Source organism: Castanea sativa, chromosome 9 (genome assembly GCF_040712315.1).
Source record: "Castanea sativa cultivar Marrone di Chiusa Pesio chromosome 9, ASM4071231v1".
Classification (NCBI taxonomy): domain Eukaryota; kingdom Viridiplantae; phylum Streptophyta; class Magnoliopsida; order Fagales; family Fagaceae; genus Castanea; species Castanea sativa.
The window spans coordinates 21,850,210-21,875,903 of NC_134021.1; the positions used below are offsets into that span (position 1 = coordinate 21,850,210).

The following is a 25,694-nucleotide window of genomic DNA, read 5'->3' on the forward strand; positions in this document are numbered from 1 at the left end:
GAGTGACGATGATGAGAGCGGAACTGCCATTGATGGATTGGGTGTTGACTTGGGAGAGAGCGGAAAGGAAAGAGTCGATGAGGTGTGGGCCGAAACGGTGCTCGTGATCGTTGCCGATGAGTGTTAGGATGAAGAGGTTGTCGTGTTTCTCTAAATGCATATGGTTGTGAGTCTGAGACTTTTGGAATGAACAACAAGTTAGTGTTTTGAGAGTAAATAGTTAATGTTTGTTGATGTGTTCTTTGTGTTTTTAAATTTGAGTTTGTGTTTGGTTCTGGGTTTGTGTTCTTAAGTTCTTGTGTTAATGTTTAATGTGTTCTTGTTCAGGATGAATTAGATCTAAATTGATGTATTTATTGTTTTTAATTCTGTTTTTTCTTTTTTTATTTAGTTAAAATAGATAAATTATTTTAAAAAAATTAGATGTTGATGTGGCATTTTATTTTATTTTTTTATTCGCTTCGTCAGCCATGTCAACCTTTTCCGCTAGTTGGCTGATGGAAAAGACTAAAATGAGACATGCTAATTGGTTTAGGGACTAATAATGATAAAAATAAAATGTAGAGACCAAAATGGAAAAAATTCAACTAAATTTATGAGCCTCACTGTACTATTTCAACTAAATTTTACCTTTATTTACAGTACTTTCAGCAATAATTTTTCAATTTCAGCAAAATAAGCGATATCCAAACACACCATAATATTATTTTTTTAAACACTACGGCCCCTTTTGGTAGAAAAGTTTGAGTAACATTGATTAAAATGATGTGGTTTAAAAAGTGTTGTGAAAAATACATATTTATAGTATTTATAAAGGGAAAAATGTGTTTGATATTAGGGTTGTCCACGGGTCAGGTTTGTGCCCAACCCAAAACTGACCCGCCGTAATCGGGTGAGAAAGAAATGCACTCGCCACCGACCCGTTAGAGTAATCAGGTCGGGTGGTTTAGACCACCAACAGGTGGCGGGCGGGTTGGTCGAAGTCACAGATTTGAGAAGACGACAAGAAAACGATGAAAAAAACACAGATCTAGCAACGAAACCCAAATTCTAGTGAAATTTTTTAGATTCTAGTGATATTTCCCTTAAATCTGGTGAGATTTCGCAAGATTTGGCGAAAATCTCACTGAATTTGATGAAATTTCACCAGATCCGTTAAAAATCTCACCGGGTCTAAGGGAAATATCACCAGAAGCTGGGTTTTTTCGCCGGAATCTGGAAATTTTGGCCGAGATTTGGAAATTTTGGCTGGAATATGGAAATCCTCAGTTGGTTCAGTTTTTTCGGGTTTTAAGTGAGGAAAACCGAAACCTGACCCACCGGAATCAGTTTCTGTTGGTGAAGACCTGCTGCTGACCCACCAGAGTAGTCAGGTGGGCCGGTTCGGGTTGGATTTGGTCGGTTCTTCAGGTGGGTTGGGTGTGCAGATGAATTTGGACAGCCCTATTTGATATTGTGTTTCAAATAACATATTTTGATGTTTGAAATATAAGTTGTGGGTTTGGTATGTGTGTATGTTTTTTTAAAAAAAGCTGACAGCAGTACAGTTTTACATTTATTACACATCAGAAGAGAAGACAATTGCTTGAAGCGTCTGACCACTTTTTTTTTTCCCTATGTCCCACTAAAACTTCTTCTCTTTCCGAAATTCAGTAGGAACTGAGGCACCAATACCAGCGACAACGTTTTCCTTTGCTTTTCTTTCCTCGTCTCCATTGACACAAATGATGATTGAAGGCTGGGCTTCAGTTTCCGTTGGATCTTGTCCATTCCTGTCAATAATCCTCCTTACCCCAGCAACAGCCAGGGCTTTCATCGTCGCCAAAGCCAGGGGAAGAAGGTTCCACTTCACCACCAAAAACCCACTGGCTTGCTGCAAATCCAAGCTTGAAATGCACTTTCACCTTGGTTCTTAATGGGTGTTTGTAACAAGACTGTTGTTTTCCTTCTCTATACTTTTAATTCAAAAACTCTGTCAAGCTATACATATAAGGCGTGTTGTGAAAAGATACAAATTTTGATGTTGTGGGATGTAAAAATAGAGAAGAAGGTTTAGATAATTAATGATTTTCTTGTAAAACATGAAGATGACAAAGTACCTTGTAGCTTGCTCATGTATACAATTGTTGATGCCCATTTTTTGAAAAGCCTAGTAGTAGGAAGAAGCCCAACAATATGGGCAAAAAAGAGAGATGGTGGGTTGATAGGAAAGAACCATTAATGACAGGAATAATGGATCATAGGCTCATAAAATAAATAAATGGGTCTTGAGAAAAGCAAATGGGCCCAAAGGAGACTAAAAGAGGAAGTAGTAAACCCATGGGCATTATTTAATAAAGAAAAGCAAGAATGGGCCACAATTAACCCAAAGTGATGAAATAAAAAAGAAAGGGGTTGATGGAAAGCCCATGAACTCTAATGATGAAGGATAGAGCAATTGGGTCAAGGAAGCCGAAAAGAGTTAGCAAAGTGGCCATGAGAATGTAAAATCAGGAAATGGACCGAGGATGCCCAAGGAAAACAAATGGGCCAAGGATGCCCAAAGAGAAAGAAACGGGACAAAAAGAGCCCATAAGCAAACAGGATGAGAAAAAAGCTCAAAAGCAAAATGAATGACCATACGAAGTCATTGAAAGAAGGATGAGTAGCAGGCCTAAAAAGGCCCAGCGAACACTAGTCAAATAACACCGTGGCAAGAATAGCAGAGTGGTATGACAGGAATGGCAACAAGACTACGGGTGGAACAAGGAATGGACTAAAAGGAAGAAAATCTAAGCAAAGCTCAACCCTTGAAAAGAAGTAGACCAATAAAGAATGAAAGACCAAAAGACAGTTTACGCCATAAGAGGTCAAGGATGGGCGGCATAGTGCATAGACGAGCCCCAGACCACGACAAACACATGAGCAGCGAACAAGTCTTTGGATATACACAGGAAGGGGAGCACGCGCAAGACCCAGACACTACTAGCCTGTACCCAGCCAATACAGGAGTGGTGAGTCATGGGTCATAGGTAAAAGAGGATATGGTCTGGCGATGGAGAGAAAGGGAAGCCTATTCTAGGGTTCTCATTCAAGCTCTTTTGGGGAAAATGTCCTGCTAGGATGATATATCACTCAAAAGTGGGAGGATGAGCTAGAACCACTAAGTGCATGCCATAAGGGATAAGAAGAGAGAACATCCACACCGTGGCAGATTAGAATGCCACGATAAGCAAACAAACAAAATAACCATCTTTGTCTCGTAATGGGGAGTGGCATTGCCAGTACAAGTAAGTGGTGGTGGTTGGGCAGCTGACAAACCAGTGGTGGTCAGCAAGGACACCCAAACTAGACAAAGGTTGATAATGGGTAAAATGGTAAAAAATAGTCGTGGCAAACAGTATATAAAGGGCCTTTGCCGTGCATAGTAAAGAGGGGGATCGGAATAGTACCAATCACCACAAGAGTGATCACCACCACATCGCACAAGAAAATGCAAAAGAAAGAAAGAGGAAAGATTGAAATGGTAAGACAGATAAAAAAGAAACAGAGAGTTAGAAAAAGAGCGAGAAAGAGTAGAATGACAAACATGCACCAATAGGTTTTCTTTCCTTCTCTCCCTTTTAAAGCCCACTCTCTGCTAAAAAAAAGAATCTGTTTGGGTACAAACCATTCAGGTCCATTCCCTCAAAGTGTGTAATTTTCGCGGGAGAATCCTCCTGCGAGATTACCCACATTGAGGAAATGGTTCCCTCCTTGGCCATAATCCCATGACAAAACTGAATATGGCAAACTAATCATCTTCTTCGACTTTACTGGTTATTGCTATCGTTTCTCCTCCAGCCTTTATTATTACACTTATAACTTGTTCTTTTCTTTCACTTTAATAAAAGATTCTTTACTTAGTTTGCCTAACAATAGTGTATCTCGCTTATCATTGTTTTGTTGCACCCATCCAAAGTCCAGATTCCAATTATAACCAGAGTGATTGTAATAAGTTTAATAACTAAGTGAAAACATTTGGGTCAATAGGACTTTTTTTATGACAATAAGGCCTTTTTGGGAGACAATGAAATGAAAAGAAAGACGAAATCCATATACCTTTGTCAATTTGGAGTTGCATTGGGTCAAAGTGTATGATTACTCTCTCTGAGTTGCCTAATATTGCCACCTTATAGTCCAACAAATTCGGTGTCCTTTTAGCTTTTAACTTCACTCTTCTTACCCAAAAAAATTTGACTGAAGACGAAAGTCATACAATACCTTCTTAGTTTTTGCGTTGATAGAAACTCTATAAATTTTATCATAAATGTTATCATAGATACTGCCCAATATAAAGTGGAATTTAGAAGAAAGTATGGGCAAATAAATAATTTCACATATAGATACTGACATTAGTTACATATATATAGTTGTACACATATGTAGAGAGATAAATTACAATGGGACGACACTTCATCAAAGTTGAGAAGGTCACTTCTTGCGTATATACCGTAGGTAATAGAATGTTGTATTTTAGACCAAATATATATATATATATATATATATATATATATATATATATATATATATATATATATATATATATGCATGTATGCTCAGATAAGTACGAGTAGCTAGGAAGAAAAAGGAAGTTGTTGTAGAACACTTCCCTTTGAATTAAGCATGAAAACTCTTAGACAAAAAGGTTTTTTTTTCCCTATAAGCAAGAAATTTGATCACATGATCATCTGTACAGAAACCCCACTGGTGCTGTAGCTAATCGAGTAGCTCTAGAAGCATGTGTACAAGCTTGTAATGAGGGACGTGATCTTGCTTGTGAGGGTAATGAAATTATTCGTGAGGCTGCTAAATGGAGTCCTGAGCTAGCTGCTGCTTGTGAAGTATGGAAAGAGATCAAATTTGAATTCCCAGCAATGGATTCTTTGTAATCCAGTAATTACCGCTCGTTCTCTTAATTGAATTGTAATTAAACTCGTTGGTTAACCGTATTCTGAAACACAGAAAAAAATCATTGGCTTATCAAATTATCTATCAAGCTATGAAAAAGATTCAACAAAAGACAGAAACAAATCCACTATCTGTTTTACGTCAAGCAATACGTGGAGTAACTCCCGACATAGCAGTAAAAGCAAGACGTGTAGGCGGATCCACTCATCAAGTTTCCATTGAAATAGGATTCGCACAAGGAAAAGCACTTGTCATTCATTGGTTATTAGGGGCATCTCGAAAACGCCCGGGTTGAAATATGGCTTTCAAGTTAAGTTCTGAATTAGTGGATGCTGCTAAAGGGAGTGGCGATGCCATACGTAAAAAGGAAAAGACTCATAGAATGGCAGAGGCAAATAGAGCTTTTGCACATTTTCGTTAATCCATGAACAAGATCTATATAGACACATAGACCCATGGATCCATACATCTAGATCGGAAAAGAATCAATAGAAAAAGAAAGAATCGGAATTGATCGATATATTTATTGAAACAAACGAAAAGGAAACGAACAAAGGGAGGTGCTTGATTGAAGGGAGCAATGCAGGAAATGTGTCCCTAGACTTTCTGTTTGAACTTGCCTCCTGCAATCCTCGATAGGTGTTGCTGTAAACTATTTTGATCCAGTCCTTTATAGCAATTGAGGAATAAGGACCACCCAGTCTTCTACCATTCTTCAGGACTTAGGGTGCAAATCCTTTAATTTATTGATATCCCCACTTGTGGACTCTGTTGGACTTTTTCATTGTGCCCATGAACAGAATTAGTCCTCTAGTTGAATAGCCCAAAGTCTTTTGGATATTCTTATAAGCAGTAGCCAACACTTCCAGCCTTTATTGGCCTTTTTTCTTTTTAATTGAATGAGAGAGATTTTTTAAGCCACAAGAAAGCACTGTACAGTTACAGTTTCAACTCATAAATAAACTCACAGTAAATAACATTTATTAAAAAATAAAACCATGAGCTGAGAACAATTCATCTAATCTACAGCATTGATATAAACAACCACAACCACCTTTACTCCCATGACAAAACAACATCATCACCCTACTACCAGCAAGCTACTACAGCCACTACATCACCATTGCCACCACCCTAACACTCAAGGACACCATTAACTTCATCATTATAATTGCACTGCCATCCATACCACCAGATCATACCATAACTACTACCTTAACATCTTAACTACTGTCATACTTTTAACATATTTCCATCGCTGATGTTGCTACAACACCATCACACTTCAACCTCTCTCCACCTCCCATTTTTTTATGTAAAACTGGAAAATTTTGCAAATTAAGGTAGACCATCAATGATTTCTCATCCATCAACAGGTTATGTTTTGTTTCTCATATTATGTAGTACTCTATCAACAACATATATTTATAGAACTTTGCAATAAAGACAGCAAACAGCAAAGGGAACATGCCTTTGTAGCAAAGACAGTTGGAATAATCAGCACTTGTTTCAGTAGTTATTAACAACATCAGCACCACAACTAGTTGTTAACAATAAAGTCAGCATCGAAGCTAGTTCTTATACAATAAAGTCAGCACTGAAGCTAGTTTTTATACAATAAAGTCAGTACCAAAGCTAGTTTTTAACAATAAACTCAGCACCAAAACTAGGTTTGAACAATAAACTCAACAGAAAAGCTAGTTTTTAACAATAAACTCAACAGCAAAGCTAGTTTTTAACAATAAACTCAGCACCAAAGTTATTAACAACATCAACAGCAAAACTAGTTTTTATACAAAAAGCTCAGCAGCAAAGCTAGTTTTTAACAATAAACTCAGCACCAAAGGTATTAGCAACATTAACAGCAACTCTAGTTTTTATACAATAAACTCAACACCAAAACTAGTTTTTAACAATAAACTTAACACTAAAGCTAGTTTTTAACAATAAATTCAGCAGCAAATTTATTAACAACATGAGCACCAAAGCTAGTTTTATACAATAAAGTCAACAACAAAGCTAGTTCTTAACAAGAAAAAGTAATAAACATAATAAACCAACAAACAGTACCATCATTAACATACATGTTCAAATATAGTAAGATCATTGTTTCTTAGCACTGTACAATGTGCCCCCACTAAACCATACAACCAATGCAACAAAAAATGGTTCTAATGGTAATTAACGTAATTAACATAATAACATTGCATAGTAGCTACAGCCCCACAAAAATCAGCCCTTCATTTGCCCCCTTTCCTTAACCAACTCCCCTACATTAAACTACTCACTAAATTCATCTAGCCCCTTCTTCTATCCAGCCTTAGCATGATGAAAGTAGCCCTACTATCAGGCTTATGGAGTTCGTTAAGAACCTTGAACATGGTATAATCATCAACATTCTCAATACTGTTCAGAATTGTAATGACCTTATCCATTGAGAACCGATCACCCACCGGCACAGATTCAACAGTTTCCTTTCGACTTTCGCTTTCCTTATCATTACACCTTTTCCTTGACATGTCTGTGAACTCCAAGATAGCATTGGTGATATTGTCAATGGACCCTCATTTCCTCTTCTTCCCTGTTGAGGTCTCGGAGTGAGCTATCTGCTTTCCAGCATGCTTGCTACATTACCCTGCAATTGGGGTAGGCAGCTCCTTCACATCGTTTGGACTGTCAAGTTCAACACTAACGTGTACTCCATGCGTTAGGAAAGCAGCATCCAATTCTCGCTCTTCGTCACTGTTAAGGGTTGGTTAGGCGGAGGAAATTTGTAGAAATCCAATTGCAGTGCCCGTGTTGAAGAGCTGTCCTAGCAGGTCATAGTGGTCTAGCCCCTTTGCACCTAGGGTTGGCCTATCAAGATGTGGTATATATGGGATTATTCACATGTGGTATATATGGGATTGTTTATATGAAATTTTTTGAAAATTTTAGAAAATCAACGGCATGCAAATTATAAATTAAACCTATAACACTTACTGCCACTGCTTGTGCCCAAGCTGCGTCACTACTTGTGACGGTGTTGGTAACAGAATCGCATCCCATTTCGGTTCGACCGATTAGCTGGGCAAACACACGGTATCTTTGCTTTAACCTTTGATATTTCTGGCGTAATTGGTCTTTGCGATAGGCTTTTCCAGCTCGTTGGTTGAACTTATCTCGGACAATTGTCCAAAGCCCTTTTTTGAATTGCCCAAAAGGCATGTTCCCTTTGGCTTCTTCTTCAACCAAAACATCAATGAAGTGCTTCTCAATAGGTGGAGGCCATTACTTCCAATTCTCAGTGTCGGATGATGCAGTCATCTAATAAGAGATACATGCTTAAGCCAAAAATATCCACTAACATGGATAGTAGGCAAGACAGTGTACATGGTTGCCTAGTAAATTCAAGGTTTCTGTTTTCCTAATTAGTTTTATGATTTCTCAAACTTGAACCTAATCATCACCAATACTAGTAACTGAAGAATAGTAAAATGGTCCTTTGCACAGAAAACTCTACCAAACAAGTTGTAGCATTATGTATTAAAAATAATACAGCTAGAGCAACACATATTCAAAATTAACTCAAACCAGTTATTATAGGTATATATAAAAAAATAATCTTTTGCAAACAAGTTACATACAACACAGGGAAACAAAACAAAATCATCATCACGATTATAAATGATTGATATGGAATCAAATATACAGTTTAGGCCTTTATTAATGATTTCTAAGATAAAGCCCATTTTCCTAAACTCAATCTTTTAGCTTCAGAAAGCCCATTTAACAAATTATACTTAGCTTCAGTTAGATGGGCATGGAGGAAAATTGTGTCCAAAATCAAGAGCAACAATCGACAATCAACAACAATTAAGAACAAATGCAACGACAAACTTCAACATTGAATTCAACAGCAACATTAAACACTTACCTTAGGTAAAAGAATTGCGTTGGAGGAGGATGAATATGGCGGAATGACTGAGGAGGAAGACACTATGTCTACAAGCTCCATAATATACTAGGTAATGGTAGATGTGCTGTGCAGGACACTTAAATTGATTTGAGATAAAGTCTGATGGTGGTTTGAAAAAATCTTGCCCAAAACAGTTCTTGAAGGTGTGGTTGGGCTGTTTGAGTAAATATGGTGGTTGGGGAGGTGATTAGGCCGTACGATTTGGGGATAAATTTTGGTGGATTTAGGGCTTCGTAATTGCAGGTTCTCTGCGTGTTTATGAATGAGATCAAAAGGCCGTTGGGATGAGTAATGAGGGATTCGAGTGGGTGTGTGGGATTAATGGAGGGTTAATGCTGCAAGCGTATGTACCAAGTGATGGGACTGCCACTGTGCAAGAGGGAGGAGAAGAGCATCGGGAAGAGACTCTGCACGGACGCGTAGGAGTGAAGAGAGCTAAGATGTCACTTCAGGTGGGCCCAGTGTGGTTCAACCAAATGGTAGTATGTCAAACACCATTTTAACAACATGAACTCAAACAACATTTGAACAACACCCCTTACCAAACACATAACTTAGCATGAGGCCCACCTGTTTGGGTGTTTAAACAACAAACAACGTTGCTAAAACTCCCATACCAAAGGGCCCCTACATTTTTGTTTTTTTGTTTTGTTTTTGTGTGCGTCCGTGTGTAGAGAAAGACCAACAAGGCTACGCTTTGAAATCTATACTAGCGCACACCCTTAATGCGATGATTACTCTACAAGTATAAGTGCTTGTGGGATGTGGAGAGTAAGGGCCAGGATTCAAGTCTCTAGGAAGGTGCTTCACACATCTATACATTTAGATTAAACTAGAGTAGAGTAGAATTTTTATCTTGTATAAAAAAACCATTTGAAATCTATAAATTCATTTTATGATGATTACTCTTTAAAACATAATGTTAATATATTTGAACCCAAAACACTTACTTAACAAAAAAAAAAAAAAAACTACATATTTTTTTTGAAGCCAAAAACTACATATTGAGTGGTTGTTTTAGAATTTCTTATTGTTTGTAACTTATTTGTATAATGTAAAAAAAAAACATTTGAAATTTATAAATTCATTTTATGATGATTACTCTTTAAAACATAAGGTTGATATAATTTGAATCTAAAACACTTACTTGACAATAAAAAGCAACATATTGAATGTCTGTTTCAGAATTTCTTATTTTTCGTAACTTATTTGTATAATGTAATATAAAAAATTAAAGGCTAGCTTATTTCTAAAATGATGAAACTTGTGGTGCGTTTGGTGACATGATTTAGGTATTTGGATTTGGATTTGGGTAATTAAAATCCAAATATCTTGTTTGGACAATTTAAAAAAGTCAAGGATTTGGATTTGACAAATCCCCTAAGGATTTTAAATCTTTAAAATACTTGAATTTGAAACATCTCATTTAAAATTAAGACATTTCAAATATATTAATTTAATATTTAAATCCAAATTCAAATCTAAGTATCCAAAAGAAATCTTAAATTATTTGAAATAAAGCTGAAAAAAAATAGCGTAAGACCTACAAGTGTAGCCTAGTACAGCAGTATCCATACAAGTGTAGAACCCAACGAGGTATATGTTCGATTTACGAATTTCATTTAAACTAGTTGGTCACATAATGTTTAACGATGTTAACATAAAAAAAGGTGATAGAAGGTTTAAATGTTTTCATTTAATTTTTAGGGGAAATTACACTTTACCATCCTAAACTATACACTAGCTTACATTTTGCATTATAAACTATTCGAATGCACATTTTACACCATAAACTATCATATTTATTACACTTGCACCCCATTGTTTAGTTAACCATTAATTTAAACAGAATCTAGACTCATGTGCAAGTCATGTGACAGCTACAATAAGCAAAAGACCAAATTGCCTCTTATAACTATCTTAAAAACTGATATGGTCCCTCACTGTTACGCATCTTCTTCCCCATAGTCTCTTTGTCTCTCACTTCGCTCCCCTTGTCCAAGACTCTTGCTTTCATTAACTATAGAGATGAACTTCTCATCAACCAAAAAAGGTAAGAATATGTACAACTAAAAAAACAAATGAACACCGCAAGGGTAAAGTCATTTAATACTACTTTCTTCTGTACAATAACTATAGCTCCTTCCAAGTTCCAACAATTCCAAATGCAATGTTTAACAACAAACAAAAAGCGTAACTTCCATTTAGTTTGTTGCAAACATCCACTTTTTCTAAATTTTATCTCTCCTTTTTGATTTTTTTTTTTTGTCTTCTGTGTCAAAAAAAAAAAAACCTGATTAATTTCCTAGAGAACAAGGAAAATACCAAAGAATTCAAGACTGGTTTTCTTGAGCATATTCTAAAAGCACTTTCTTTTCCTTTCCATGAATTACTATTTTCTTCCTTAAACAGTCTTATTAACCCCAAATTTTCATTGGAAACTTTTTTGGGGATTTCCCCATAGAGGCAAATAGAGCTTTTAACAAGCAAAGGGTGTTTTGGTCTTTATACAATGTGTCACCTAAGCAAAAATTATGTGCAAGTTTTGTGCTATTAATTTATGTAATGCCGGGTGCAAAGTATGCATTCAAATAGTTTAGGGTACAAAGTGTAATCCGATATATAGTTTAGGATGATAAATTGTAATTTTTTCCTAATTTTTATTATTGTTTAATTTTTCTAATATTTGGCTTGTATATGATTAAGTAGGTAAAATGATTTTTATTATTTGAATTATATAGAATTTAAGTAAATTTGTAAATGTTTCATAAATTTTAAAACTGTTAATATACTCTAACTTGGTAATTTCTAACTCATTTGACAAATTAAAAAAAAAAATGTTTGAAGAATATTAAAAGGATGAATATAACTTAAAAACAAAAACACATAGGGCTATCCATGGGTTGGGCTGGATCAAGTCTGGATTAGGCATAAACTTGACCCAATCCAAACTTGACCTAATCACTTTGGATCCCAAGAATGGTATTTGCTTGACTAAGAAATAGAGTCAGTTTGGGCAATTCGGGTCTCTTTAGGTATCAGTCAGAGTCTGTGAATAGCATATATGGCTGAAATGAGCTTTTTTTCAACTTAAGAAGGTTACAGTGAGAATGAGGATAACTTCGGAACTCTAGGAGAATGGGCATTTTAGGGCAAGATCTAAAAGCTCTCCAAAGTGTTTTGGAGCCTTCGGCCATGTTTGTGAGATCGCATCAAATTTGTTTAGATCTATACAAGATTTTTTTTGGATCACATCATATATGGACTAGATCTGATCGGAGAAAGCCTTATACTGGTGGAGAATGACGACTTATGATGGTGGAGATCACTAAGAGTCAGATTTTCATCTTATGACCCGCCAATTGACATGCTAGAATTAGTTTTTAAGGGTGTAGACCCACCATTGACCATTACAGGCATCGGGTTAGATTTGGTCAGTTGGATGGGTGGGTCGGTTCTATGGGTTGCATGGACATTCGTTATATGCATGGATTTGAGTTTTTTTTTTTTTTGGTATTATATCAAATATTTTGTTCTATATTAAAACTATGTGGCTACTTAAGATTGAACTATATGGCCACTTAACTAAAAAATACATTTCAATTTCAAGAGGAAAAATTCACATAGTAGAATCTTAAGTGGAGAAACTAAGTTTTGTCCTTAAAAAAAAAAAAGATATGGTAATTAAAATATAAATATATTTTATGTATAAATAAGAGATATTTTATCTCACTAAAAAAAAGAGATATTTTATCAATAATTAATATAATAGGCTATTATTTGAACTAAAAAAAAAAAATTAAAATTACAGAATAATTAATTTATGGGTCCTTTTTTTATTTTTATTTTAATGGGTCTTTGTTAATCTGCTGAAATGGGAGAAAACGTCTTACGTCTGCCCGAACCCGAAGTGGTTAATCTTCCAACTCTTTTTGAGCTCAGCAATGGCGAAAGTGCGAATGATAGGCAAGTAACTCTTCAACTCCCCCTCTCACTTTTTGTAATGCAATACGATAATCAACCATTCTCTCTCTCACTAAGCTCCAACTAATCATTTCTCATCCTCTTTGCGTTCTCCGACTCGCTCTAATTGAAAACAGATATTGCCGTTAACTTCACAGGTCAGTCAGGCATTTCGTCAAACACGTTTCAAACTTTAATTTTCTTTAGTATATTCCTTAAATCAAATACGAATTTCGAATTTCAAACAACAGATGGCATGTTCAAAGGGATCTACAATGGCAAACAATGCCACGTATCGGATATAGCCGCGGTTTTGAGCAGGGCTTGGAGTGCCGGCGTCGACCGAATCATTGTAAGTCTTATAAGACACTGCCTTTTGCATTGTTTGGTGCACAATTTGTTTTAACTTTGTCAATAGCTTGGTTCCTAAGTATTTGCAAGGACCAAAGCGACTGAATTTTGACGACTTAGATTATTATAGTACTTTTGATGGGCTTAGTGAAGTTGGGAAAACCATTGGAATTTGGACCATAAAACATGGGGTTCAAAGATTTCAATTGTTATTATTTATGTTTCTTTTCTTTGCCTACTAGTTTTCTTTAGTTACTGAAATTGGGGAAATTTAGATTGCCAATTAGCAAATTCAGAAAGACTAGTTATGAATTCAATTGGGTTTATTGTAGTGTTCAATATGGTTTGTTTGTGGTGTAGGTGACTGGTGGGTCACTTGAAGAATCAAAGGAAGCTCTTGCAATTGCAGAAACGGATGGTTTGTTAACAATATTTATATATTTACCTCGCTTTTTCTTGTTTTTGGGCTATGAACACTTTACATATGTTTCTCAAAATGGGGTTTTCACCAAGTTGATGGTTCATTGTTTGTCACAGGGAGGCTCTTTTGTACGGTTGGTGTGCACCCAACAAGATGCAAGGTTGATTATTGTTCCTTGAAGTTGTCTCTTAATTTTTTTTTTCCCACCATGCATACTAATTATGAATTTAATGACATATTTTGGTAATCAATGTTTGTCATTGTGAGATATTGTGTTTTGTTTAGGAGTTTGAAGAAAACGGTGATCCAGAAAAACATTTTCAGGCTCTTTTGTCATTGGCCAAAGAGGGGATTGAGAAGGGGAAGGTATGTCTTATTGTCTTGATTAGAAACTTCAAGTATAGATGATATGCAAATTTTTTTTTTAATAATTTGATAGTTTCAACAAGGAGAGGGGAATTGAACCCTGGCTCCCTCCTAAATAGAGTAGACCAATGTCACCGAGCTGCAAGGCTTGTGACAGATCATATTCAATATATACTTGAAGTTCCTAATCAACTATCTGTATATGTATATGTTAAAGTTTTAAATGATTTATGTTATAAATTGTTTGTGTATCTTCTTTATAAAACACTTTGTTGGACATGTTTTGTTGAGATATGGATATTAATGGCACAAATTGTACTTCAATTGCATCTTATGTAGAGATGAACAACAACAACAACCAAGTCTTAGTCTCATTTTTTTGGGGTTTGCTATGGATCCTCAACAGATTAGTCAGGGTTGGCCATGTGTATTCTCTTCCACCAGTTTATTTTATCTGAAGTCATACTCTCTACTTATGTTATTTTTGGTATTCCTTCTCCTTTTTTTGTTCTTTTAACTTGAATCAACTCATTCTTTCCTAGTGGTGCATTAATCACTCTCCTTTGAATATGACCAAACCATTTCATGGGTTATTGGAGAAGTTGAAATGATGTAGGAAGTAATATGAAAAAAATTTCTTGGGTTATTGGAGCAGTTTGGTTCTTCATGAGTACTATTCATGTGGTACTGTAGCAACCTGGTTTTGTTTTAGGTTTTTTAAGAGTATTTTAGTATTTTGTTATATTTTTATTATGTATGGCTAGGATTAGTTTGAATAAGGTTTGTGATAGATTGTTTCAATGATTTTCAGGGCTCTGTCTTCATATAAATAGAAGATTATGAGATTATTGTAACGATTTGACTTTTATCATCAATAAAAATATAGCCTTTTGGCTTCCTTATCAAAAAAAAAAAAAAAAAAAAAAGCAAAACAAAAAATCTAGCCTTTGGCTTAAAAGCTCCCTTAAGAACTTTGGTTTGCTTGAATAATCACTCAAGAAGAGGATTTCCTTTTTTTTTCCTCCAAGAAACTTAGGCTTTGGTGGACAATTGAAGTAAATCCTAGTCTCATCGCACTCTTGACTACATCAGTTGATATCAGAGCTAAAGAAAATCCATTACTTTGTAATAAAGAAGATTGAAAAAGTTGAAAAAGATTGAAATGGTTACCTAAGTGGCTTGATGAATTGGAAGCTTTTCTATAGAGATTTTGAAATAAGTTTGAAATATACTAGAAGATGGTCTCAAGGATAGTTTATGAACTAAGAGAAAGTAGACTCCCATCAGGATGTTGTACTATTATAATATGCGGCACCAGGCAGAATGGAAGATAATTATAAATTGGAGGAGTTTGTTCTATATTTTAAGGTTCTCCACCGATCTACGATGTCTACTTTAACAATGACGATTTGGTGAAGGTGCAAACTTTATTCCATGTTAAAGAAACCATTCCAGAGAGTGATGTAAAATAAGTGTTCGATGCAAGTCTTAAAAATGTTCTTTAGGACATGGAAGGTTTCATACACATGTTTATGTTTGATGAAAGTCCACATGATAAAAAATTGGGACAATTTGATGGTTTGTCATCTCGTGATGATGGTATTGTATGATGTGCCTTATTTGTATTATAGGGAAAATGTTATATATGATCAAAATTGGGAAGAATTTATTACTAGGGAGTTAATTTAAAAAAATTGTAAAGAAGCAAAGATGGTAGTGATCCATATTTTGGAAGAGATCTGTGTGGAATTCAATGATGGTTATGCTTATTTTTCTTTTATCACAAATTGCCCACAAAGTAAAATAAAGAGAAACAAAGTTGTGCAACACGATGGTGTAAATTATTGTGGTGGGATATCATAGAAAGAATGGATGGAAGAATTTGTTTGGGGTTACAATAAATTGTGGAAGATTGAAGCCAAACTGGAGGATGGGTTTTGTCCAACTTGGGGAGAAATGACACTAGACAAAGATTGGAAAAAAAAGTCCATGTGTTATTGTAGTGGCACCATTCATGGATGCTATTCATGTGGCACTGTAGTAACCTAGTTTATTTTAGGTTATCTAAGGTTTGAGTCATATTTGGTTTATTTTTATTATGCATGTTTTGGATTAGTCTAAATTAGCGGTCATGATTAATTGTTTCTAGGATTTTTGGGGTTTTTTTTTTTTAATTCTTTTAAATAGATGGATGGATTGACCATGAAAAAGAACATGTATGACTATAAAAGAGACCGTATGCGACCTCCAGCATCCATAAATCTGGCACATGTTAGATGATACTCCAGCATTAATATGGAACATGTTGGACGATACTAAGCTAGTAGATTAGGAATTTTATTTTATTATGTTTTTGGGTAATAAATAGTTATGGTCAAATTTCTAACACTTTCATTTAATATAAAGTGTCCCCAGTAGCGGAAATTTTGTATTTTTTGATCTGTGGGGAATGGACTATTCTAGTAGTCCATTGGGTTGTATTTAGGTATTATTTGAGTTTAGCTGTTTAGTTTGGCCTCACTAGTAAAAGGTCAAGGAATCCAACCCTTATTATTGGTCAAGAAATTTAAATTCCACTAGGTATTGGAAATGCGTTTTCCAAATTTTTAGAAGCTATGAAGCTGTATTTGAGGTTTGTGTGATATAGCCTTCTCTGAGGAGTGATGCCAAGAAAAAATCCTTGGTGTGAAGCCTAGAATTTGTTGTTTTCTTTTTTGCCCTTAAATTTCCAACAACTTGAAACCTCTGAAGCACACAATGATATGTAACCTTTTAAACCATAAAAATCCAAAACTTAAAACAGCCATCCATCATTTAGCCCCAAATATCCCATAAAGGGCTAAAACACTATTCACAGCCCTGGAACAGAAACCCAAACCTTGGTTTTTTCTCTTTGTTTTATCCCCAAATTCTACAATATTCACCATTAGAATCCCTATATTCTTTACCATCTTTCAGTATTCTTCCCACCAAACCCTAGCCCTAATTCCTCAAAATCAAGCTGTCCAGGAACTGCCAGACCTGACCCAGAAATTCCAAATCTAATATGTTTTATTCCCTTTGTCCTGCATCAAGATTCAATGGAAAATTTTTGTGGGGTGGGGAAGATAGAGAACTTAAATTTCACACCTTAGATTGAAATACTGTGTGCCACCTAGTATCTACCTATCTCAAACATACCTATAAAAAAACAAGTGGATGTTGGAAGTTATCCAAAAGCCTCACGAGTGTAGCCTATGGAAAGGAATCAAAGCTGGTTGGAAGAAATTGTCTACTTTGTTTTCTTTGAAGGTAAGGTATGGTAAGGGCATTAAATTATGACATAATGTGTGGTGATTGGGCTATCAAGGAGATGTATTCGGATCTGTATTTGATTGCTGAGAAAGAATAAGGATGCTTCTATGTCTTGTATGGTGAGTGTTAGAGGTGAGCATGGGCCTCGCTATCGGAATATGAGATCTATTCATAGTTGTCATGACTAGGAGATGGAAAGGGTGGATATACTAATGGATCTGTTATTACTTTAAACTCACTTTTGCACTTTCTAGGGGCACTGACTATATGGGATGACTTCCAAATAGCAATTGTGGATTTCGCGTATGTTCTTATTATGAACGTTTGATAGATGCTAGCATAAAGCTTTTTCTATTGAAAGACGTGGATTTATAATGCACCTAAGAAAGTGGCCTTTTTTGTGTGGGCAGTAACATTGTTATTAAAAGGAATATATCACTGGTCAGGGTGTTATATGTGCAAGGCCAGTTGCCAGTGTATCGTCCTTTGCTTCATTGTTTTGTTGCTCATGATTTTTGGTCCTCTATTTCTTGGCCTTTGGGGCGCATAGGTGATGCCACAGAAGGTGATTGATGTCTATTGTTGCTGGAAAGGGTTGTATGGAAGGCGTGACAATAGGCATCATGTTGAATGGGACTCCTCTTTTGTCCTAGGTGTCTTGAGGGTGTGGAGAGATCTTAAGGTGGGGAGTGTTTACAAGATTTTGGCTAAGGTGTTGGTAAACCGCCTGAAAGAGGTTTTGGATCAGTTGATATTTGAGTCTCAGAACAGTTTTGTAGGTGGTAGACAGATACTTGATTTAGTTCTCATTGCTAATGAGTGTGTTGATAGTAGGGTGAAAAGTAAGATTCTGGGGGTGATTTGTAAATTAGATATTGAGAAAGCCTATGATCATGTGAACTAGGAGGCTCTTCTTGACTTGTTGAAGAAAATGAGATTTGGGGTGAAGTGGTGTAGGTGGATCAGCACATGCATATCTATAGTCCAATTCTCTGTCTTGTTTAATGGCTCTCTAGCTGATTTCTTTGGGAGCTTGAGGGGATTGAGACAAGGGGACCCGCTATCCCCCATGTTGTTTCTGGTTATGATGGAGGTCTTCAGTAAGATGATGAAAAGAGCTGAAGGGACTGGTTTGCTTCGAGGCTTTAGGGCCGATGGTAGACGGGGTGGAGGGGTATGTGTCTCGCATCTTTTGTTTGCGGATGATACGATTCTATTTTGTGATGCAGATGAGGAGCAGATTCTACATGTTCGGATGCTTCTTCTTTGTTTCCAGGCAGTAACAGGTTTAAAGGTTATTGCGCTGAAGAGTGAGATGGTTCCTATTGGGGAGATTCCTAATGTCCATGTCTTGGCAGAGATTTTGGGATGCCGGATTGGGTTTTTGCCTATGACATATGATGCGGGAGATGCAAGAAAATTATTATTTAATATTATTTATGTTTGCAAGTCAATTGTATTTTTATGTTTTAGGTCCTAGTAGTTATTAGGCTATTAATATTTTAATTTGGAAGCAAGGTTATTTTCATAATAAGACAATTAGGGTTTCTTAGCCAATTAGAACTAGCGTTTAGTAATCCTTTATAAGCAATCTATTGTACTCCTTGAGGAGATGGTTGATATTTTTTATGAATGAAAAAATGGCCGTTTGATCTTTCTTTGGTCTGGTGCTGACTCCAGGTCTACTCTAGGTGCTGACTCCTAGTGGTTTCCCCCGCTTGGTGCTGACTCCAAGCAAGGCCTTGGTGCTGACTCCAAGCAAGGCCTAGGTGCTGACTCTTAGGTCATATCCATTTATTTAATTGTTGTTTCAGTTTTGTTCTGGTTGTCCTGCGTCAACATATCTTGGTATGCCATTGGGGGTATCCTACAAGTCCCCTACTGTTTGGAATCCTATTTTGGAGAAAATTGAATGTAAGTTGGCTGGTTGGAAGAAGTATTTGTCAAAAGGTGGAAGACTAACGTTGCTTAAAAGTACATTATCTAGTCTCCCCACTTATTATTTATCTCTCTTTACCATTCCTACGCATGTGGCCAATAAAATTGAAAAGTTGCAAAGGGATTTCTTGTGGGGGGACTCCAAGATACATTTGGTGGGATGAGACAAGGTACGTGCACCTTTGAAAAATGGCGGGTTAGGAGTAAGGAAATTAACTACTTTTAATAAAACCTTACTAGGAAAGTGGTTATGGCGGTTTGGGATTGAGGAGACAAGGCTTTGGAGAAGGGTTGTAGCTCTCAAGTTTGGGGAAGAATGGCGGGGATGGACTTCCAAGCTAGGTAGAGGGGTACATGGGTGTAGCTTGTGGAGAAGTATCCGCATGGGTTAGGAGGATTTTAGCAAGAATATTCGCTTTGAGGTAGGGGTGGGAGATAGAGTGAAGCTTTGGACAGATCAATGGTGTGTGTGGGGATTCTCTACTTCAATTGACTTTTCCGAGTGTGTATGAGATTGCATCCAATAAAGAGGTATCAGTGGTCTCTTCTCTTGAACGGTTGGGGATAGAGGAACGGAGAAGCTAAGATGTTCATTTAATTCGGAGACCAAATGATTGGGCAATGGGTGGTGTTGATGATTTTATCCGTACCTTGGGCTCAAATCTACCTCCCACTGAGAACGGAGACCGTATGCGATGGAAGTTGACAAAGAATGGAGATTTTGATATTCGATTGTTTTACAATAAGTTGAGAAGCCCCTTACCCATTATTTTTCCTTGGAAAAGTGTTTGGAAGGTTAAGGCTCCTTAGCGTGTTTCCTTCTTTGTGTGGATTGCTGTATAGGATAGGATCCTTACGAGGGATAATTTGAGGGGTAGATGGATGGATTTTGTCGACTGGTGTATCATGTGCCGTAGTAATGGGGAGACGGTGGATCATTTGTTACTACATTGTGATAAGGCTTATCGGTTGTGGAGTTTGGTGTTTAGATCTTTTGGGTTTTCTTGGGTCTTGCCAAGATCGGTTGTGGATACTCTATTTGGTTGGTGGAATTGGCTTGGAAAGCATTTGTCTAGCATTTGGAATTTAGCTCCATTATGCTTGATGTGGTGTCTTTGGAGGGAGCGAAATAGGAGGACGTTTGAGGACATGGAAAGTTCGGATGACTAGCTATTGGCTTCTTTCAGTGGCTCTCTGTTTGACTAGTCTAGGGCTTGGGGACTCACCTCTAGTGATTCTCTCCCTATGTTTCTTAGCTCTCTCCTGTGTAATTGGTATCTTTTCCTTTCTTTATCTTTATTGTCTTTCTTTTCCCTTTGTATTTTTCTCTTTGCCTTATGTTTTTTTGCATAAGGCAATGTTCTTGAATATATCTTTATTACTTATATAAAAAAAAGAGTGTGTTTGGTAGGGTGGAAAAGTGAGAGGATAAATAAGGGGAAGAGAAAAATGGAGTAATATGAATTGATAGTCTCTCTTGTTTGGTAAGTACAAAAGTGGAAGGAAAGAAAAAAAAAAGTGATGATTATTTATGTATTTTTTATTTAGGTCCACAATTTTAAACTTCTGGAAATGTAAGGAAAATAGGAAAGAAAGTATCTTACAGGTTTGATGATATTATCCCTCATCTCTTAAAAACAATTCAATACAAGGATAAAATAGGAATTCAATACAAAATGTTTGGTTTTCTCTCCACTTTTCTATCCATCTTGCCAAACACTGAAACAAGACAGGAAAATATTAATCTCTTCACTGAATTTTTTTCCCTAATAATAATAATAATTTATTTATTTATTAATCCTCCTACATTTTTTTTATCTCAGTTTTCTATCCTCCCTGCTAGACAAAGCATAAGTGTGGTATTTTGTGTGTCTTATTTGAATGGTGTACCATGCTTGGGGGATATCTTGTAATACTTTTATTGAGTTTGCGGATCACTTAAGCTTACCATTGTAATTTTTTGGATAGCCTTATCATTTACATCTCTTCATATTAATAAAAGTTTCTTTATTACGCATATAATAAAGGGCTCTGTGGTAACTGCTTGACTTTTATTTCCAATAAGAATAAAAAAAAAAAAAAAAAAAAATTTAGCCTTTGGCTCAAAAGTTCATAAAAACTTAGGGTTTGCTTAAGCACCTAGGTCCAGGAAGAGGCTTTTCCTTTGTTTCCCTCTAAGAAACTTAGGCTTTGATGGACAATCAAAGTAAATCCTTCTCTTGTGCTCCTGATTGCATTATGGGAGTTTAGGTATTAATTGTTCTTGGGGCATGGCTACATGGTAAGATAATTGTATGCAAAAGGATGACCTTCTACTGTCTTCTTCTTCTTCTTTTATTTATTTTTAAAAATAAGTATGACCTCTGTCATATATTCAATTGTCAATTCATATGCAACTTATGTAGGTGCAGAAGTTTGCAATATGATGTGTGGATAATCTTCAATTAGATGATAGTTGTTTTATGTTCTTGTAACTTATATATTATTTTTAAAATGTTGGATTAGGTGGTCGCAATTGGTGAATGTGGATTGGACTATGACAGGCTTCACTTCTGCCCGGCAGAGATTCAAAAGAAGTAAGCGGCTGCAAGTATAGTTATTTTTCTCCCTTTTATTCCTTTTTTTTTTGGGGATTAAAATTTTTCAATGCTCCTATGTTTATTTCAATCAAATAATTATTTTGCTTAAATTTTCTGCATTGTGAAAGCTAGGTATTTTGAGAAGCAGTTTGAATTGGCATATACGACAAAGCTGCCCATGTTTCTTCATATGCGTGCAGCTGCTGAAGATTTCTGTGAAATTCTAGAGAAAAATAAGTCCAGGTGCAATTTCTGAACCCCATAAATCAAAATGTGCTGGTTTAAGGTTGTTTCTAGTTTTAGCTTGTTATAAAATCCTATTTGCACCATTAAGGTACATGAGCTTTGAAGGGTTTTGACGCAGCACAACTAGAACAATTAAACAGTAGAATTGAAAGACAAGAAAATAAATGGGTATGACCTAAAGTCAGCACCTAGGCCTAGTTTGGAGTCAGCACCAAGCAAGGAAAACCACTAAGAGTTAGCACTAAGGGTGGGACTAGAGTCAACACCAGTCCAAGTAAAACCAAAAGGTCATTGTTTTTCATTCATTAGAATATTAATCATCTCCAAAAGGAGTACAATAGTTTCCTTATATAGGGAAAACTGAGCCTTAATTCCAATTGGCGTAGGAAACTCTAATGGCCTTATTACAAAAATAACCTTACTTCCAAATATTAAAATACTAAGAGCCTAATAAACTACCAAGACCTAATACAAAAAAATACAACTGACTTACAAAAATAAATAATATTAAATTAAAACAAAAATCTTCTTGTGTCCCGCATCAGGTTTTGGTTGCATTTTTCTGATGGTGTTTTGTTATGCTGATATGCGTAGACTTGATTGCATTTCTTCTGCTTGTTTCACAGGTTCAGTGCTGGAGTCACCCACTCATTTACTGGTAGTGCAGAAGATCGTGATAAGCTTCTTTCATTCAGTGATATGTATATAGGTGAAAGTGTATCTGTGACTGTTTACCAGCTTTTCAATATCTGTGTAGTGAACACAATTACATAATATCTTTTATAATATGTGGTCATGCATGGTACTGTATGAGTCTCATCATGGGTTTTGTCTTCTCTAGAAACCACACTAAGTGGTTGATTTTATTCTGGCAATTGCAAATTTCATTAGGTGAGCTGTCATGCATAAATCTTTTTAGAGAAATTCATTAATGTTGTTCTGGTTTTTATTTATTTTTTATTATCTGTCTTCAGATGTAAGAGACCAGTTTGAAAGTTCTCTATTCATTCATTTTTTTTTATTTATTTAAAGATAAGATGCTAGACAAATGTGTGGGGTGTTTTGAGAATGAGATAAACTAATTCAATATGTCAGGGCTATTGTCTAGGGGCTTCACACCTCTCAATGAACATTTTTGTGAAGGAGAAAATTAGGGTTGAGGAGAACTGTGAATTGGAAAACTGGAAGGTTGTTGACCCAAAAAAAAAAAACTTAAATAGATATGTTTACAGAGGATTGCCGGGGGGGGGGGGGGTTGGGGCAGGGGGTGTGTGTGAGTTTGGCATCTGAAATGCTGACTAGGCTTTGACCAAATCAACATCCATCTACTAGTTGTTAGTTAGGCATTGAATCTAAATTAGTGTTTTGCTGAGTTAAAGAGAGTATCATTTTTCCAACATATATTTTGTATGTTGCTTACAGAACAGTTTACGGAGATAAAATCCGCTTCTTCCATCTACTTGTTGTTAGTTAGGCATTGAATCTAAGTTAGTGTTTTGCTGAGTTAAAGAAAGGATATCATTTTTCCAACATATATTTGTATGTTGCTTACAGAACAGTTTACAGATATAAAATCTGCTTCTTCCTTGTGTCTGAAATAGCACTCCAAGCACCCCCACCCCCCGCGCACGCGCAGGGATCCCCCAAAGTTTCACACATTGGATTTTGTCTTGAAACTATCACTGGTTTTATGTCCTGGTCAATGTCATAACTATTTCTCAGTTTTTGGTACTAAACAGGAGTAAATGGTTGCTCTCTGAAGACAACTGATAATCTTGAGGTTGTGAGGGGCATTCCTATGGAGAGAATGATGATCGAGACAGATTCTCCATATTGTGAAATAAAGAATACTCATGCTGGGATTAGTTTTGTAAAATCTGTCTGGCCCTCTAAGAAAAAAGAGAAGTATGATCAGGAGTGCATTGTGAAAGGCCGCAATGAACCCTGTTTAGTTCGGTTAGTGATTATTTTTCCCTAGTGCTTTGTCATAATCTGTTAGATGTCATTTCTTTTCAGATGAATTATATTACTTATTGAAAATTTTTATGGATAGATGTCATATAGAGTTAATAAATGACATTTTTCAAGGGTAAAAAAAGTAAAATGATCAATAAAGCTTTGTTCCTATATAAAAAGAAAAGTAATTAATTTTTTAATTATCAAAAAAAGAAAAAGAAAAAGAAAAAGAAAAGTAATTTTTTTAATTGTTTACTTGTTTCTTGAGGCAACATGTTTCATGGCATTTTAGGCAAGTTCTGGAGGTGGTGGCTGGTTGTAAAGGTGTCCTGGATTTAGATCAGTTCAGCAGGACGTTGTACCACAACACATGCAGGTAATTCTATTAATCTAGATCTTGTACTCTTACAGAATGATAGAACTGCTTATTGCTTAGATGTGGATATTTTACCAATTTTACTATTATGGCTGATCAATGATTCTCTTTTTAAGGAATATCAGATTGTACTGTTAATTAATCAATAATTCTGTGTGCTTGGAAGTCCCTTTTTTATTATTTATTTAAAAATATTTATGTGTGTGTGTGCGCGTGTATAATCTAATAAATATTAATCTCAACTAAAAAATTCACGTTAGAGTAACCTGAGAGTGATATTTTCTGTTTGCCACCAGAATTGCTTTATTGACATGGTTTATTTTGTTTGCCAGTGCAGACGTTCATTGTTTCACTTTATAAGACTATCTTGTTGTGCAGGGTTTTCTTTCCTCATGACTTGGATTCTGCGGCAGATGCTATCCTTGCTGGTGGTGATGATTCTAACAAGTGAAGCAACTTCTCAGGGTATTAAGAGACTATGCTAAGATCGTATTTCTTCATGACAAAGATTGGTCAGTTCCTATAGTCCTCCACTCTACTGAGAAAGCAACAAGTCTCAGACTCTCTGGTATATTCTGAATATTGAAAAGGAGCTTCTTGGATGGGGATCTGTCATGAGAGTTGCACCTCAATTTGTATACTATTTGCTAACTACCTTGAGTTTTGGAAATCAGAATACCGAAGCTTTCAATACTTTCATTGTCTACCAAACTGTTCAAAAGGTTAGATATATTCTTAAATTGTAATGGTCGCAGTGCAAAGTGCTCATGATCATTGTTCTTGCAAACAAGATATCTGTGCGTGACCCAGGTTGTCATATTATTATCTCCACCTGCGGATGAGTTTTGTGATTTTCTGATGTCTACTGTTATGATTTATAAAATAGAAGAGCAGCAATATACAGAAGGGAGATAAAAGTTGCTTCAAAGTAGAGATTTGGCCATATAACCTAGAGATTCCCATCTACTTTATAATCATCCTTCACGAATCAAAGACTTTCCCACTCTTTAGAATTTATTTTTATTCATAGATTGCAATTAGGATATGGCCAAATCTCTACTTTGAAGCTCTACTTTGAAGCAACTTTTAGGTTATATAATGGAAAAGATCTCTATGAAACTTTCAGACATTGACCACCTAGCCTGGTACACTCAAGAATATTATTGTAGAAAGACTATTTACTTAGGAGGATGGGTTTTTCCTCACTGAAAAATTTGGTGCTTCTAGTTATAGTGATATGCACCTGTTGAATCAAGGATTTGTAGTTTGGAAAGTTTGCAACATACATGAACTGCATCATCAATCCAGATTCTAGAT

General features: G+C 35.9%; 1 protein-coding gene across 2 annotated transcripts; it reads left to right on the forward strand.

Moving 5' to 3' along the window:
- The first annotated feature begins 12,726 nt into the window (after positions 1–12,726).
- LOC142610475 (uncharacterized) lies at positions 12,727–25,228 on the forward strand. Of its 2 annotated transcripts, none has more exons than XM_075782286.1 (12): positions 12,727–12,853; positions 12,988–13,008; positions 13,102–13,202; positions 13,562–13,619; positions 13,739–13,782; positions 13,908–13,988; positions 21,726–21,796; positions 21,932–22,042; positions 22,672–22,754; positions 23,785–24,001; positions 24,294–24,377; positions 24,756–25,228. In XM_075782286.1, exons 1-12 carry the CDS (start codon positions 12,832–12,834, stop codon positions 24,826–24,828), a joined length of 966 nt encoding a protein of 321 aa, XP_075638401.1. In that variant the 5' UTR covers positions 12,727–12,831; the 3' UTR covers positions 24,829–25,228. The 2 variants fall into 2 exon arrangements, with proteins under 2 accessions (XP_075638401.1, XP_075638402.1); XM_075782287.1 differs by having other exon boundaries at positions 22,672–22,703.
- Positions 25,229–25,694: the final 466 nt, after the last annotated feature.

Coding starts and splice junctions, on each gene's coding strand:
- LOC142610475 (XM_075782286.1), top strand. CDS start 12,832: ATGGCGAAAGTGCGAATGATAG. Junction 13,203..13,561: donor CCGGCGTCGACCGAATCATT/GTAAGTCTTATA, acceptor TTTGTGGTGTAG/GTGACTGGTGGGTCACTTGA. Junction 24,002..24,293: donor AATGAACCCTGTTTAGTTCG/GTTAGTGATTAT, acceptor ATGGCATTTTAG/GCAAGTTCTGGAGGTGGTGG.